Raw genomic sequence first — 17688 nt, forward strand, 5'->3', positions numbered from 1 at the left:
TCCACGATTTTGCAATTGTGAATTGTACTGTCATAAACATGTGTGTGCAAGTATCTTTTTTGAATAATGACTTATTTTCCTCTGGGTAGAGACCCAGTAGTGGGATTGCTGGATCAAATGGTAGTTCTACTTTTAGTTCTCAAATTTTCTTTAAGAACTGCTTTTAGTTCTCAAATTTTCTTTAAGAACTTAAATTTATTCATGAGGAATTTCCACACTGTTTTCCATAATGATTTAACTAGTTTACATTCCCACCAGCAGTGTAGAAGTGTTCCCTGATCACTGCATCCACACCAACATCTACTGTTTTTTTATTTTTTGATTATGGCCATTCTTGCAGGAATTAGGTGCTATCACATTGTGGTTTTGATTTGCATTTCTCTGATCATTAGTGATGTTGAGCATGTTTTCATATGTTTCTGGGCCATTTGTATTTCTTCTTTGGAGAATTATCTGTTCATGTCCTTAGCCCATTTTTTGATAGGGTTGTTTGTTTGTTTTTTCTTGCTGATTTGTTTGACTGTTGTAATTTCTGGATATTAGTCCTTTGTCAGAGGTATAGATTGTGATGATTTTCTCCCACTCTGTGGGTTGTCTGTTTAATCTGCTGATTGCTCCTTTTGCAGTGCAAAAGCTCTTTACTTTAATTAGGTCCCAGCTATTTATCTTTGCTTTTGTTGTATTTGCTTTTAGGTTCTTGGTCATGAAATCTGTACCTAAGCCAATGTCTAGAAGGGTTTTTCCAATGTTATATTCTAGAATTTTTATAGTTTTAGGTCTTAGGTTTAAGTTCTTAATCCATCTCAAGTTGATTTTTGTATAAGGTGAGAGATGAGGATCCAGTTTCATTCTTCTACCTGTGGCTAGCCAATTATCCCAGCACCATTTGTTGAAAAGGGTGTCCTTTCCCCACTTTATGTTTTTGTTTGCTTTGTCAAAGATCAGTTGGTTGTAAGTATTTGCATTTATTTCTGGGTTCTCTATTCTGTTCCATTGGTCTATGTGCCTATTTTTATACCAGTGCCACACTGTTTTGGTGACTATGGCTTTATAGTATAGTTTGAGATTAGGTAGTGTGATGCCTTCAGGTTTGTTCTTTTCACTTAGTCTTGCTTTGGCTATGCGGGCTTTTTTTTTTTTTTTTTTTTTTTTTGGTTCCATATGAATTTTAGAACTCTTTTTTCTAACTCTGAAGAATAATGGTGGTATTTTGATGGGGATTGCATTGAATTTGTAGATTGATTTTGGCACTATGGTCATTTTCACAATATTGATTCTACCCATCCATGAGCATGGGATGTGTTTCCATTTGTTGATGTTGTCTATGATTTCTTTCAGCAGTGTTTTGTAGTATTCCTTGTAGAGGTCTTTCAACTCCTTTGTTAGGTATATTCATGAGTATTTATTTTTGGCAGTTATTGTAAAAAGGGTTGAGTTTTTTATTTGATTCCCCACTTGGTAGCTGTTGGTGTATAGAAGAGCTACTGATTTGTGTACATTAATCTTTTATCTGGAAACTTTGGTGAATTATTTTATCAGTTCTAGGAGCTTTCTGGAGGAGTCCTTAGGGTTTTCAAGGTAAACAATCATATCATCAGCAAACAAAGACAGTTTGACTTCCTTTTTACCATTTGGATGCCCTTTATTTCTTTCTCTTGTCTGATTGTTCTGGCTGGGACTTCCAGTACTATGTTGAAGAGTAGTAGTGAGAGTGAGCATCCTTTTCTTGTTCCAGATCTCAGAGGAGATGCTTTCAACTTTTCCCCATTCAGTATTATGTTGGTTTGTCATAGACAGCTTTTATTACATTAAGATATATCCCATGTATGCCGATTTTGTTGATAGGCATACATGGGACATATTTTAATGTAATATTCTTGGCTGATAATTGTTTTGTTTGAGGAGGCTGAAGATAGGGTCCCAATCCCTTCTAGCTTGTAGAGCTTCTGCTGAGAAATATGCTGTTAATCTGATAGGTTTTCCTTTATAGGTTACCTAGTGCTTCTGTTTCATAGCTCCTAAGATTCTTTCCTTCGTCTTAACTTTGGATAACCTGATGAAAATGTGCCTAGGTGAAGATCTTTTTGTGATGAATTTCCCAGGTGTTCTTTGTCCTTCCTGTATTTACAGGTCTAGGTCTCTAGCAAGGCTGGGGAAGTTTTCCTCAATTATTCCCCCAAATATGTTTTTCAACCTTTTAGCACTGCGTTCTTCCTCAGGAACACTGATTATTCTTAGGTTTGGTCATTTAACATAATGCCAGACTTCTTAGAGGCTTTGTTCATATTTTCTTATTCTTTTTTCTTTCTCTTTGTTGGGTTAGGTTAATTTGAAGACCTTGTCTTCAAGCTTTGAAATTCTTTCTTTCTACTTGTTCAATTCTACTGCTGAGACTTTCCAGAGCATTTTGCATTTCTAAAGGTGTATCCAAAGTTTCCTGAAGTTTTCATTGTTTTTTTATGTAAGCTGTCTATTTCCTTGAATATTTCTCCCTTCACTTCTTGTATCAGTTTTTGGATTTCCTTGCACTGGACTTTGCCTTTCTCTGGTCTCTTCCTGAGTAGCTTAATAACTAGCCTCCTGAGTTCTTTTTCAGGTAAATCAGGGATTTCTTCTTTGTTTGGATCCATTGTTGGTGAATTAGTGTGATTTCTGAGGGGTGTTGACGAGCCTTGTTTTATCATATTACCAGGGTTGGTTTTCTGGTTCCTTCTCGTTTGGGTAGGCTCTGTCAGAGGGAAGGTCTAGGGCTGAAGGCTGTTGTTCAGATTTTTTTGTCCCACAGGGTGCTCCCTTGATGTAGTACTCTCCCACTTTTTCTGTGGATGTGGCTTCCTGTGAACCGAACTGCAATGATTGTTGTCTGTCTTCTGGGTCTAACCACCCAGCGAGTCTACTCAGCTCTGGGCTGGTACTGAGGGTTGTCTGCACAGAGTCCTGTGATGTGAACTGTATGTGGGTCTCTCAGCCATATCCATGCCTGTTCTGGTGGAGGTGGTGGAGGGTGCAATGGACTCTGTAAGGGTCCTTATGAACTCAATTTTCTGAGCTATACATGTGCAAATAAACTTCATTGAAGACCAATGCTTTATGATAATTACATTAAAAGGCATCTTTTTATTCTACCTGTTTCCTCCTATACTAGTTTAACCATGAATCAAAAAAAAAAAAAAAAGTGAGCATATATAATAAATAATGTATTTGGCTAGAGCATGGAGTAAGTGAAAACTAATGGTGGAAAGTTAGGTTGGGATCATCATATTGTGGATGGAAAAATGATTTAGTGGAAAAGTTTATAAATTTGGCAGGCAATAAAAGGTATTTTTTCAAATTAGACTCATAAAATTATAATACTAAGTCACGATTATGGTACGAAATTCAAATTGTACATTCTTATTAATCCTTCCAAAAGTTTTCTATGCAATCACGGTTTTTTGAACAGAGGCTTGGGGTGTTCAGAATTGGTACCTCAGGAAGGTTGCTTTAAAGATTATATGAAGGCTGAATTCCAATGGAAAAGAAAGGATGGCAATTAAAGTCAGAGATCTTGCAGTACAATCATTGACAGGACTTGGTGACTGATGAGTAGGAAGTGCCAGAGAGATGATCAGAGTCAGGATGTAAGTCTATGTGAGTGGGAGGAGGATGCTGTCATTGGCTGAAATATGGAACCCAGGAAGAGGGAAGTTTATAGATTTGTTTTGGAGTTGTGGTGAGTTTGGGGTTACTGGCATTTGGAATTATACACAAGGCCAACATGGAGCTCAGAAAGAGGCTGATGATAGAGGTGCAGGTTTGCAGTTCATTCACTTGGAGATCACAGTTGAAGTATCTGGGATAGGTGAGATAACTGAGTTGCATAGTGTTAGAATAGACTAGTTCCCAGAAAACAATTAAGAAATTGAATGGAAGAAGAGGAGTCAGTGAAAGTGACAGGAATGACCAGAAGTGTGAGAGAGGAATCATGTCATTGTATTGTCTCAGAAACCAGTAACAGAAAATTTCAAGGAAGGTTTATCAAACAGCACAGAAATGGCAAGGTCACTGGGTTTGGTAACAAAGGAGTCACTGGGAAACACTGAACAATTTCAGTGGAGCAGTGAGCTAGAAGGCAGACAGGCTGGAAAGAACATTACAAGTGCAGATTTCAAGGGGGTTTGAGTAGAAGATAGATAGACTTATTTATTCATTCACTTATTCACTCATGCATTTATTTATCCAACAGGTAAATTAAATAAATAAAGTCTCTGCATAAGGCAATTTGCTAGACATTGGGGATAGGTGCCAGCCCTCATGGAACCTACATTCTAGTGGGGACAAAAAATGAGTTAACGGAAAATTAAGGAATTGTGTTGTGATAACTACAATTAAGAAAGTAATTATGTAAATGAGCAAGCAGGCACAGGGATAGAGGTGGAGGGGGAAATTTCTGTAGACAGGATGATCAAGGAATAGTTAGGAAAGGAGATTTATTTTACCTTAATAGGAAAGAAAGAGCCTATTTGTAGGCAAGAAAGAAAAGACAAAGTAGAAGAAGAAACAAAAGCTGGAAGACAGGTGCAATACTTACGGAGTGAAGCACAGGAGAAATGGGAGCCTGTTGGATCCTGGCCACGGGGATTGCAGTGGACCTTGGAGAGGTTCATGGACATTTCTTCCTTGAAATGAGATTGAAGAAAGAGAGTAAGCATACAGACCTTTCTCTGGAAAAGAAGTAGAGGAAAGAGATAGAAGGGTACCACATGAGGAGGAGTTCATCTCAGTAAGGTAGACCATGAGATCATTCACCAAGCCAGAGATTGTCCTTTGGTCTGGTGACATCTTTGAGTGACTGCTGCAGGCCAGGAGCTGTGCTAGGCACCAAGCGTGCAAAGTCAAGTAACACAGAAACCCATTTTCAAGGAGTACATAATGGCTTTAAAGAAGAGAGATTTGAAAACAAATTATTACAACTAAGTACAATAAGTGCTCTAATAGAAATATCCACTGGGTGGACTGGAGTACAGAGGAAGGAGTGATCAGGACTACCTAAGGAGGAGGGAAAGAAGGCGGCTCAGAAGAGGTTTCTTGTAACTTGTGTACTGGATCACAAAGATTTCAAGTATGTAAAGAGTAACGTGGGTGGGAACACTCTGGCCAGAGGGAACACCATGTCCAGAGGCAGCCAGTAGCACAGTGGGTTAAAGGAAGGGCAAGTTTAAACCACTAGTGTGTAAGGTTCAAGGAGAGAATGGGGTAGGAGAAGGAGGTGGCATGCCTGGACAAAAAAAAAAAAAAAAAAAAAAAAAAAAATGGAGAAGTGAGTGAGGGCCAGGCTACTGTTTTCTGTATAAGGAGGCTGGATTTTCCTCCTACAGGAATGGAAGTCACTGATGAGTTTAAAACAAAGATTTCACATCTGAGGCCATGTGGAGGAAGAATTGGAAGAATTCCTGATGAGAAGCAAGAAAAGCAATGACAGTTTGAGTTTGGGAAACAACTATTGGATAGAGAAAAGGAAACTGAAAAGAGAGGGCCTTAATAGATACAATTAATGAGATTTGGCTTCCGTCTGAATATAAGGATGAGGAAGGAGGAGTCCAGAGAACTACCGGGTTCCTGGCATGGGGAAATCAAGGATGGACTGCCCATCCCTGAGACAGAAAACAAATGTAGAGGGGGAACCGGATGGGGGGTTAGGATAAAAAAGTTTGAAATTTAAAAGTGGTTAAGAGGAATGAAATAAACAATCAATCACAAGTGGTTATCAAATGGTACTGAGGGTCAAGTTGAAGTTAGCCACATGAGTCAGTAGTAACATCACCAGGAGGTGACCTAAGCTTCCCAGCAGAGCTTAGGAGTGAAGCTGAGAAAACAGGTTCATCTTTCCTCTAGAGCAAAGTGTGGGAATGTGAGAGTGGTAGAAGGCCAAGCAGAAAGAGAACTATCAGGCACCAATGACGGTGCAGTTCAATGTGACTAATCTTGAGCTCTGTGCCAGGATAGATGAGGGGCTGGAGGAAAGCGTAGTAAAGAGTTCCGGGACAGTGAAGGGAACAGAAGGTGTTTCTGAGGTCAAACAGAAGTTCAGTGGGAGACATAGGGATAAGTGGCTATGGTCAGGGTAGAGAATTTCAACATGTAGGATGCCAGAGGTAGAGCACTTTCAGTTGACTTTGAGTTCTAAGATGTGGCTGTGCTCCAAGGGGGCTACTTGCACTGATATGGCTCGGGTAGTGTCTGAAGTTAGATTTGAGAATTTGATCAGAGAAGACAGTAAGCATGGATGAGGAAGTCACTGTGACTCATGGCAGGGGAGGGTAGACGGCACCCTCTGAGGAAGATGGAGATGCATCCTGAAAGCCCTTCCTGTGGTCTATGAGGATGGGTGCCATCTGCCTCCTGCCAGCCTCTCTTCCTGCGGCCCTGGCCCAGCCTCCCCACTCCAGCCCAGCAGGCCTTCTTTCAGTTCCTTGAATGCCCTGGACTTTGTTTCACCCCAGGGCCCTCAGAAATGCAATTTCCTCTTCTCAGAATTTCTAACACCCTTCAGCTTCTGCTCTACCTTCTTCCACTTCAATCAGATCACATTTTGAATATCACTTTCCCAAGAAGACTTTCCCCAAATCCTCGGGCCTTAAGTCTGTGTTAGAACCCTCTGTCAAACTTCCCCCTATTACCTAGTACTTCTTAGCATTTACCACAATTGTAACTCAGTATTTTGTAATGATTTGCTTATGGCCAATCTCAGTGGATAAGCTTTTTGAGGGCAGACACCCTGCCTGCCTTGTCTATCAATACAACTCAGTCCCTAATGGAGGACCCACTGACGCATTTTTACCTACCCTTGGTCTGTGAGGATTAGAAGTGGCACAATGCAACGTATGAAATATTTTTTGAACTAATATTCCAGAAATACATTTAAAATATTAAATTTATTTTAATATTTAAAATAAATTTAAAAGATTAGATTAAATGTGTAAGTAAATGTGAAAGTAAATGGTTCGCTGGATGGTGAAACAGTTAATCTCCCAAATTAAGACTCTACAGCATATAAATATATAGGCTGCTGCTATATATTTTTCTGTGTGGGTGAACTCAGAAAGAGAACTATCAGGCACCAGTGACGGTGCAGCTCAATGTGACTGAGCTTGAGCTCTGTGCCAGGATAGATGAGGGGCTGGAGGAAAGCCTAGTAAAGAGTTCCAGGACAGTGAGGGAAACAGAAGGTGTTTCTGAGGTCAAACAGAAGTTCAGTGGGAGACGTAGTCTCTCCCGGAGTACCTCGCTGCCAGATCAATCTTCTTTAAACACCATTTTTATCACAGGACTCATGCTTAAAATTTTCAGAGGCTCCATTTCCCTTCCCTACCGCAACTGAAGTCCCTCCACAGACTTGCAGTGGCCTCTTGAATGTGTCTGGGCCCCGGCTCGCTTCTGCTCATGGAAGCCTAGTTCTTTCATGCTTCCATTAACCTGTCGGCCTCATTTTCCCACCTCCATGACTTGGCCCACATTGCCTCCCTTTCTTGGAAGGCCCTCACCTTTCTCCAGAACACATTGGGCATTGTCCCTGTCATTTAAGACCGGCCTCAACTATCAGTTTCTCCATGGAGCTTCAGCCTCTGGCCCTTTCTTGCCTATTGTTTTAGGCTCCTTTGAATTCCTATAGCCCCAGAGAACCACAACATAGCTCTCAATGTATACTGTCCTGGGTTGTTCAGTATAGATTCTTGGGAGTTATACATGTCTCATAGTAGATAATAAATTCTTTATCAAACCAAGGGGAACCTAAACAACATAGATCACACTTGTCTTCCCCTAGACTATGACGCTGGTCAGGTTATCTGTTTACTGAATATCCAAACACCTTGAGAAATCATTTTGCCTTAAGAATTTCTTTTCAAATTCAATAGATTTTATCTCTATTTATTTATTTTGTTTTAATTAATTTACTTTTTTTGAGACAGAGTCTCGCTCTTTCTCCCAGGCTGCAGTGCAGTCACATGATCTCGGCTCACTGCAACCTCTGCTTCCCGGGTTCAAGCAATTCTCCTGCCTCAGCTTCCCCAGTAACTAGGATTACAGGCACCCACCACCATGCCTGGCTAATTTTTATATTTTTAGTAGAGATGGGGTTTTGCCATGTTGGACAGGCTGGTCTCGAACTCCTGACCTCAAGTGATCCACCCGCCTCTACCTCCCCAAATGCTGGGATTACAGATGTGAGCCACCAGGCCCGGTTGAAATTTAACGTATTTTGGAAAATATATTTTAGCATTGCTTTTCTTGTTTTTCCCCCTAGTCTCCCGTGAGTATATAGTTAATGGGATATGTTTGGATGAATTACAAACAATCCCTTTCTAGAATACAAAATCAACATTTCTGCCATAAGGATCTGTCCCAAGTCAGTTATTTAAGGGCATATGATATTTACAAGTGAGGCTGGACTGGGGATAGGAATTCCTGGTATTCTGTGTATTTTTATAATTGACTGCAGTGACTCTCATAACATATGAAGACATTATTACAAAGTATGTTTAAGGCAATTCAGGACTTTTTTTGTGTGACTCTTATTTAAATAACTATTTCCAGTGATTTTCTTGGCTGTGTATCCCACAGAAATTAGGCAAGCTCAGTCTTTGAATCGCTGAAGGCATATTTCTTATAAAACGAAAACAGTTTTCATTTAAAAAAAAAAAAAAAACCCACCTCTACGTATTAAATCCTTAAAAAAGAAAACAGAAAGGAAATCTACATTACAAATGCTAGTTAGTTATGTATGTGTGGTTAAGGGCTCACTATCATTATATTCATAAAAATATTAATTATGTGCAGGGCTAGAATCCAAGACATATCTATAACTCCTTAGGAATTAATGTAGAGGTTCATAGTCACTAATCAGCTGAAAAAAAGTCCTTGGAAAATTTAGAGAATGTGAGATTATTTTGCTTAACCAAGAGACATGACACTGGATGGTGGTCAAAGCTTATGAACACAGTTTGTATATGAAGATCGACAGTTCATATGTCATTCTTTATCCTTTGAGAAAAGGTAACATAACATTTCTAGGTTCAGTGTCCCTTTTGCAAGTAAAACAACAACAACAACAACAACAACAAAAAACGTGGTGGAGGCAATTCTGGAATATCCAGGAAATCTGATCTCACAAATGAGGAAGCTCCCAAATATGGGCATAGAGTGAGACCAATTTTCCAGTGCAAATCCTCTGAGGCATATGCAGTTGGGAATACCCTTATTGAAAATTCCTTTTCCAAATCCAGTTTTAGAAGATCTGTTTAATTACTAGATAAAACAGAAAAAAATTCTAAAACTCTTTTAGATTACTGATGGGAAAAAACAACAGTCATGATGTGGGGAATCACCCAAAGTTTTCTATAGACTCATAGGATCCAAGTAATCAGAGGCACTAATTTCAGGAGCCCTGGTTCAAGTGACATTTCCTTCTGATCCATAACGGGCACCTTCTGTTTCATATTGTCTGTGCATAGTTCACATATGAGGCCAGGGTCATCACCCACACAGAAAAAAAGACAAAAATATGTGTGCCACCCCGACCCGCTTCTGAAAATGAATGTACATCAAAATGCAGGATACAGTCTGAACGTGTACAGTATGCTGTGTGACTAGACCAGAGCTCCAGCTTGAGAGGTTAGTAAATGTGAAATACAAAGGCAAAATCTGTTATTTCCATTTGCACATGAATCATATTTGCTATCTGTCATAACCTAGTGACATAAAAGTATTGCAAATCCCCAGAACCCCATTTGCTCCCTGGAAGGAAACCCCTGATCCCACCGTCCCCAAGTCTGGCCAAGCTAATTTTATCCAGAGGACTAGAGAGCCTGGGCTAAAGACTCTCAGCCTGGAGACTAAGAACAAGGATGCAGCAGCCAGATTGTGCTGCCACTTAAAGAAAGCATGACTTTGGGCGTGTTACTTACCCTCTCTTGGTCTCAGTTGCCTTATCTATTAAATGGGTTTAATAATAGTGCTTACTTTACAAAGTGATCATGGGAGTAAACTAGACCTACATATTTTCTTCTTAGAAAACACTAGAGCATTGCCAAGCAGAGGATACTAATAAATGCTATATAACCGTCAGCTGTATTCATTGTTCTGATTACTTTAATGCCAACCGTGTCCTTATGTCTTGCCAACAGTCCTCCTGAGGGTTTCTGCTGCCTGCCCTATAAAGGCATCTTCATAAGAACTCTGTGCTGACCTCACCTGCACTTTATAGAACTGAACTTAGTTCTGAATTCCTCAAAGAATTTTCCTTAAAATTGTATGATTGTTGACAACTGCAGTGTAGCGATCAGCAAATTCTCTCTCAGTTCATCTTTGAGTGGGTTGACTCTGAGGTCCAGCCAGGTTCTGAGGGACTCTTGTCCTCACAGCCTGTTTCAGTCAGTGATGCTAAGATTGTAGGTCTAACCTTGCAATTCATCTCTGTCAGGCATCACAAACGCTTTCCCTGCATTAACTAATTTCTTTTTCTTGTCACAGTCACCCTGTTTTTAGCCTCATTTTGGACATGAGGAAATTAAGGTACTAAGACATTAAAAACTTTACCGTGTCATCCTGCTGGAAGTGACAAAGGCTGTCACAGGCAAACCTGACCCCACATTCTAGATGAGGTGCTCCCTCATCTAGTCACCTGCCTGCCACCTGTTATAGTTAGTGGTGATTTCACAAAATCTCAGAACCTGGGCTATCCTCTTTGGGAAGCTCTTCAACCCTTTGGGATCAAGGCCACTGAATTTTCTAGACTGGGGTCAGGGAACTATGGCTCGTGAATTAACTTTTTTACATTTTCAGTGGTTGAAAAAACTTTAAAAATACTTTGTGCCATATGAAAATTATGTGAAACTCAATTTTCAGTGTCCACAAATAAAGTTCTCTTGGAACATAGCCACATTCATTTTATCCATGTATTATCTATAACTGCCTTCAAACTTCAATGGCAGAGGTGAAGAGATGTGACAGAGAACATATGGCCCTCAAAGCTGGAAATATTTACTATCTGGCCAACTCTGCTGTAGATTCTTGCTACCCCACATGTGGTGCAGATACTACCAGCAGCAGCAGCAGCTGGGACTTTATAAGCAAAGTAGAATTTATAAGAATTACTGGGAGGAATAGAGATATTGACTATACTGAACTCATCACAGTGCCAGCCACATAGCAAGCAAATAAATGGAAACTAAATGGTAGCTCATAAAATTGTGAACCCTGGACATTTGGGACGCGTGACTTCCTTGCTAAGAAGTTCCATGGAAAGTGAGGAAACTGGAGAAACATTTTCATTATATTTGATCAAAAGTGAAGACCAATAATGTGTAAAGCTGTCATTGAATAAGTAAGGAGCTTCATGCCTACTCCTCATCCTCCTAATTTCCCCCAACTATGCCCTGCACCCAGCCACTGCACATGCCACCTGCAGCTTCAGCCCCACCCGAGGCTCTGCAATAACCATGTCCTTAGTCATTGCTCAGGTGAGTCGGCATCAAGTCAACCCTACTCAGAGACCTGCTTTCACCACATGCCCTACATTCTAAAACTGGGTGTCTGCCCTATGCCTCATTTATTCACTCAACAAACACTTAATTGCCTCCCATGTGCCAAGCAGAGGGCCTCCTCTTGGAAATAATATAGCAATAAGCAAAACAGAAGCAAAACAGACACAGTTCCTAGAAACAAGTCTTCCCCTTACACCCCAGTAGTCAGTTTTTTTGTCCAAGTGTCTGCCTTCCTAAAACCCGAAATATTCCACTTCCTCCAAGAATAAGTTCCAGGTTTGCTCTCCCAGTTCTTGTAGGAATGAGGTCCTTTGACATCTAGTCCAGCCACCATCTCCTGCCAGCTCTGTAACTATGCGTGTCTCCACATACTTCTGTTCCCAGCCTCCAGGCCTTTTCCCCCATTCAACCATTGATGTGATTCTGACCTTCCAAATACCTTTCCCACCCACCCAGTTCTGCTTCACATGCCCTAGGCCCTCCATTCCTACTTGTAGCATCCTCTCTGACAGAGCATCCCCTTGGGTACTTTAGTGACAAACCCTCACTCTTTACACGACAGACCTCACCAGCCTGTGTGGGAACAATCCCATGCTGATTGCGTCGATGGAAACTATAAAAGGAATCCTGGCTTTGTTCATTCACCTTTTTTGATCATGGGGTAGTCCTTATGTTTGGTGACTCATATTGAAACGCCTTGAGTGTTCTCTTCCCTGGGCAATCAATTTCCCCTGATTCATTGGCCACATGCTTTTCCCTTGGGGAATAAGTAATTTGCTGGCCATTTTTCCTACTTGCTGATGTGTTTCTCAGAGGTTGAATAGGTTACCTGGGAAAGGCCAAATGGAAGTGTGACATAAATAAGTTTTCTGCCAAATGAAGGCATTAAAAAATTAAGACAATTAAACAGATTACTCCTTGGATATTGATAGGATGGCATTTTCTGTTCACATAAAAAAGAAAACCTTATCCTCCTGCAAATGCAGCTGAAAAGACAGTTGAATTTCCTAGGATATTCAGACTGATTTTCAAGATAGACCAGGAACTATAGCACTCAGTCATGGTGCAATTTTATTAACAAAAACAAGGTATAGACTAACAATACCTAGCATGACAATGCTTCTGTTCCAGATGAGGGAGCATGCTCTGACATGCAGTCAAATCATATTTCAATTTATTTTACAGTTGGTTTTATTTAGCTTCTTCAAAATCAGCTAAATTAAGCATTGTGGTTAATAGCAGAGACTTTGAAGACAAGCAAATTTCCAGCTGCAGTTTTACCAGTTTCTAGAGCTGTGACATTAACCCTCAGTTATTTTGTCTGTACCATGGGATAATGATATCTACTTCAGAAAATTAAATATGATAAAGCAAATAAAACAGTTAGCTCAATACCTACTATACAGTGAGTGTGCCATAAGGTGTATTACATATACAGATATGAGGTGCTGAGTGTCAGGAGACAATAAATCCAGACCCTCCATGTGATTGACAACTGAGCAATCTTATCAACCCCCCACTTACCCTATGGAGGGAGATCCTCTACCTTCAAAACAAAAATAAAGTAGCTTTGAAAGCTATAATGTATCTTTAATATTTTCTTCCTCCTCTCCAGAGTTGTCAAGGGAGATGTGAAATGTGACTCTTATACAGTCACCTCTTTCTGGGTCCTGATACTTCCCTTGATCAGCAGGGCAGCCATACCCTGAATGTCTCCTGTCCAAGGATGGCCACAGTTACCCCTGGTGGGACTTCTGGTTATCTCAATTCACCTTTCACAGAGGTGAGCTGGACATAGTGAGTGCGACCTAAGTAGAAAAAGAGTTCCTATTTCAAGGGTAGAGCCAAGTGTGAGTCACAACCATGGAAATTTGAGATTATTGAAAGACCGATTTATCTTATTAGATTAGTCACACATAGTCCAGGATATGGCGATAAGTGTGCATTTGTCATGCTTTAATTTTTTAAGTGTGTGTTATGACCAGGCACTGACTATTATCTTCACTTAATCTTTATAATAACTCGTTGCAGGAAGTACCATTATTATCCCCTCTTCATATTTAAACACTCTATGACATCTATACGTAGAAACTTCAAAATACTACTGAGGGACACAAAAAGTTAAATAGAAAGGCATATCATAATCTTCAGAAAAAAGGTCCAATATCATAAATATGTAAAGTCATCTTAAATTAATTCATAAGTTTAATGCACTACCCCTCACAAAATAGTAATTAATTTTGTTGGGAGTTGGGGGAAGACTAGATTAATGAATACTAAAGTTCATATGAAAAAACAAGTAACATTAGCCAGGAAAATTCTAGAAAAAAGTTAGAAGATATTCTATTAGATAGTAAAGCATGTTACAAAATTCCAATTTATACAATGCTTTCTTTGCCTAAGAACAGACAAAAAATTAATGGAACAGACTAGAAAGTCAATACATCAAAATATACACAGAAGGGTTGGGCGCAGTGGCTCACACCTGTAATCCCAGCACTTTGGGAGGCTGAGGCAGGAGGATCACTTGAGGTCAGGAGTTCAAGACCAACCTGACAACATGGCAAAACCCTGTCTCTACTAAAAATACAAAAATTAGCAAGCTGGGGTGGCAGGCACCTGTAGTACCAGCTACTTGGGAGGCCGAGGCAAAAGAATCACTTGAACGTGAGAGGCAGAGAGGTTGCAGTCAGCCCAGATCGCACCACTGCACGCCAGCCTAGGTGACAGAGTGAGACTCTGTCTCAAAAACAAACAAACAAACGTGGAAACAAAACACACACGGAAATTTAGTATATGCTAAATTCAGTTGGCAATGAATGAATTCATTTAGTAAATGGTATTGTAACAACTGGGTGGCCATCTGGAGAAATAAAATAAAATTAGGTCTCTACTTACAGCTTAAAATAAAATAAATTCCAGATGGAACAAATATTTAAGTATGAAAAACAAAGCCATAATTTTTTTTAATTGGGAGACTTTATTTATTTATTTTTTAATTTCAGAGTGGCAAAGATCTTTCTAAATATGACTTTAAAAACCCAGAAGCCATAAAACAACTTTTGAAAAACTCTGCTTGGTCCTTTGGAAAGCCATGCAAGATGAAAAATAAAATAAAATAAAACTCTGCTTGGAAAACTATCCCATATACAAAGTTAAAAGACAAACTTTGCATATACAAATAAAAATACATGTATATTTGCAATTCGTACAACAAACTAAGGATTCATCCCTATACATAAAGAGTGCTTAAACTTTGGTAAGAAGGCCATTATCCAAGGAAAAATGCATAAAAGACTTGAGCAGTTACAAAAAGGGAAATAAAAATAGTTATTTAAGGCTGGGCATAGTGGTGCATTCCTGTAATCCCAGCACTTTGGGAGGCCCAGGTGGGAGGATTTCTTGAGACCAGAAGTTCAAGACCAGCTTGGTCAACATAGCAAGACCCCGTCTCTACAAAAAAAATTTAAAAAGTTAGTCGAGCATGGTGGTACACACCTGTACTCCCAGTCGCTCTAAAGGCTGAGGCAGGAGGATTGTTTGAGTCCAGGAGTTCAAGGCTGCAGTGATCTGTGATCATGCCACTGCACTCCAGCCTGGATGAAATAGTAAGACCACATTTGAAAAAAAGAAAAAGTTATGACCCACCACATTGCAGCATTGGCTCCTGTAGAAAGAGACTGGAAACTGCCTAAATGTCCATCGATAGCTAAATAATGGTACAGTCATATCATGGAATGCTGTGTAGCCATTAAAAATAAAAATAATGTAGATTGCTTGTGTTGATATGGACATCTCCAAGATCTTTTCAGTTAAAAACTATGTAAGCCTGAGAAAAGAACCTTCCAGAAGTTGAGAAACTTGCCTAAAATAACACTGCTATAAGGAGGGTAGTTGGTACTAGAACTCAGCTCTGTCTCAGTGCAGACCCCTGCTTATATCGGGATCTGGGCACTGCCGTCGTTATACTGTGGGAAAGTCACATTGCTGGTAAGATGGGGAGGGTCACTGGATGCCCTGTTTTTGTGACTCCGTGGATCCATTGTTTCTTTGGGCAGTTTTTCAAGGAGTAGGGGACAGAGCATGGGATGAAATATTGACTATAAGACTGGCCTATTGAACAATTGTTTCTTGAGCACTTTATTAATGCTTTTCCCTTAACATGTGTCAGAGACATCCAGGACAAGCAGGGAGGTAGAGTGTCCTTGATCCTCTTAGGATCACTGGAGCCAACTTGAAGCTGAGGGATCTAGCATTGGTGATATGGTTTGGCTCTGTCCCCACCCAAATCTCAACTTGAATTGTAGCTCCCATAATTCTCACATTTTGCGGGAGGGACCCGGTGGGAGATAACCGAATTATGGGGGCTGTTCCCCTGTACTGTTGTCATGGTAGTGAAGAAGTCTCATGAGATCTGATGATTTTATAAGGGGTTTCCTCTTTTCCTTGGCTTTCATTCTCTTTTTGCTGGCTGCGATGTAAGACGTCCCTTTGCTCTTCCTTCATCTTCCACCATGATTGTGAGACCTCCCCAGTCATGTGGAACTGTGAGTTAGTAAAACCTTTCTCCTTTATAAATTACCCAGTCTTGGGTATGTCTTTATTAGCAGCACGAGAGCAGACTAATGCAATTGGGAAACATGAAAGTTTGTTCCCTCTGTCCTCTGCTCCTTGGAAAACATTTTGTACCTTGAAGAAAGCTAGATATTTATGGCAAAACCTTTTCCATTCTGAAGGGAAAAGCACTCAGCAAACTGAGCATTGACAGTAGTTGAAGGGCATGTGGCAACATCCCAAGTCAGTTCACAAAAGGAAATAAAGGCACAGTTCTTATCTAGTTAAAATAGCTTGGGGAAAGAAAATGGGCAAGGGTTATTACCTAACTTGGCATTTGGCCCAGAAAAGAAAGGTTGGCATTTCTTTTCTTACAAAAACTGTCAGGAAACCTCAAATTATAATCCTTGCTTTAGAGTTACAGGGAATTTTTCTTTCCTGAATCCCAGGGTACTTGACATATATGAATTATTTGGCCCTTGGAATGCTTCCTTAAAAAGCAATTACTGCATTAATTTTTGTATAGGTGGGGAAGTTAAATAAGATTAAGGTTTGAAGAATTTACAAAACAATGTAAAGGCCCAACCTCTGGCATCTTTTCGGAAACTCCTAACTTTAAGTGATCGTCCACTTAGCCTCCCAAAGTACTGGGATTACAGGCATGAGTCTCGCACCCCGGTAAATCTCTGTCATCTTTTTGTCTTTTCTTTTTTTTTTTTTTTTTTTTTTTTGGAGACGGAATTTCAATCTTGTTGCCCGGGCTGGAGTGCAATGGCGCCATCTCAGCTCACTGCAACCTCCACCTCTCTGGTTCAGGTGATTCTCCTGCCTCAGCCTCCCTAGTAGCTGGGATTACAGGTGCACGCCACCATGCCCAGCTAATTTTTGTATTTTTAGAGATAGGGTTTCACTATGTTGGCCAGGCTGACCTCAGGCAATCCAACCGCCTCAGCCTCCCAAAGAGCTGGGATTACAGGAATGAGCCCCACGCCCGGCCAAATCTCTGGTTATCTTTTCTAACCTCTAAATTTGCCTTCCCTTGGTTTAGTGTTTACTGCTCTTATGAAGTGAGAGAAACCCCACTTGGCAAAAGCACATTGGTATTTCCTAGAGAGGCTCTGGGTTTTTTATTTTTTTTTTTTTAAGTTGTTGTTTGTTTGTTTTTACTTTCATCTATTTTAAAGTTTCCATGGTAGCATGGTAGAATGTGGTCTATTGAGCAGTCAGAAAGCCTGGGTTTGATTTCTGGTCTGCAGTAACCTGCTATGTGTTCCTGTCATTCCGATTTACCTCACTGGGGCCCAGTTTCTTCATGAGGAGAAACTCAATGAGGAAATTTGTGTTAAATCAGATTAATTATCAAGAATTACAGTATTATATAAAGCCAATGGAAGCAAGACTGTTTTGGTTGAATTTGAAGAGGAACCATGGAGGCACATCCTTTCTTGTCCTTCCATCTGCATGACTTGAGAATAACCTTCATATCCTCTCCAAGGAACTCTAGGATTTCTATGTAGAAAGTAGCTTGAAAATCATCAGTCTTGATGGTTTCTAAGATCTTAAACTTTACCATTCAATAGTTCTATACCTATAAAAATAAGTAAATGTGTAA

At 40.1% G+C, this 17688-nt stretch overlaps 1 protein-coding gene across 2 annotated transcripts in view; it reads right to left on the bottom strand.

Moving 5' to 3' along the window:
* LOC104675027 overlaps positions 1 to 17688 on the bottom strand; it is a 41522-nt gene that overhangs the window by 13498 nt on the left and 10336 nt on the right. The window contains exon 2 of one of the 2 annotated variants that reach the window (XM_030928883.1): positions 4596 to 4658. The exons of the other annotated variant lie outside the window; for it this stretch is intronic. Within the exon in view, the coding sequence (XP_030784743.1) occupies positions 4643 to 4658 (16 nt within the window). The 3' untranslated portion in view covers positions 4596 to 4642. Of the gene's footprint in view, positions 1 to 4595; positions 4659 to 17688 lie in introns of those variants that run through there. 2 annotated transcript variants of the gene reach the window in all.

This window comes from Rhinopithecus roxellana, chromosome 4, assembly GCF_007565055.1.
Source record: "Rhinopithecus roxellana isolate Shanxi Qingling chromosome 4, ASM756505v1, whole genome shotgun sequence".
NCBI classification, from domain to species: Eukaryota; Metazoa; Chordata; class Mammalia; order Primates; family Cercopithecidae; genus Rhinopithecus; species Rhinopithecus roxellana.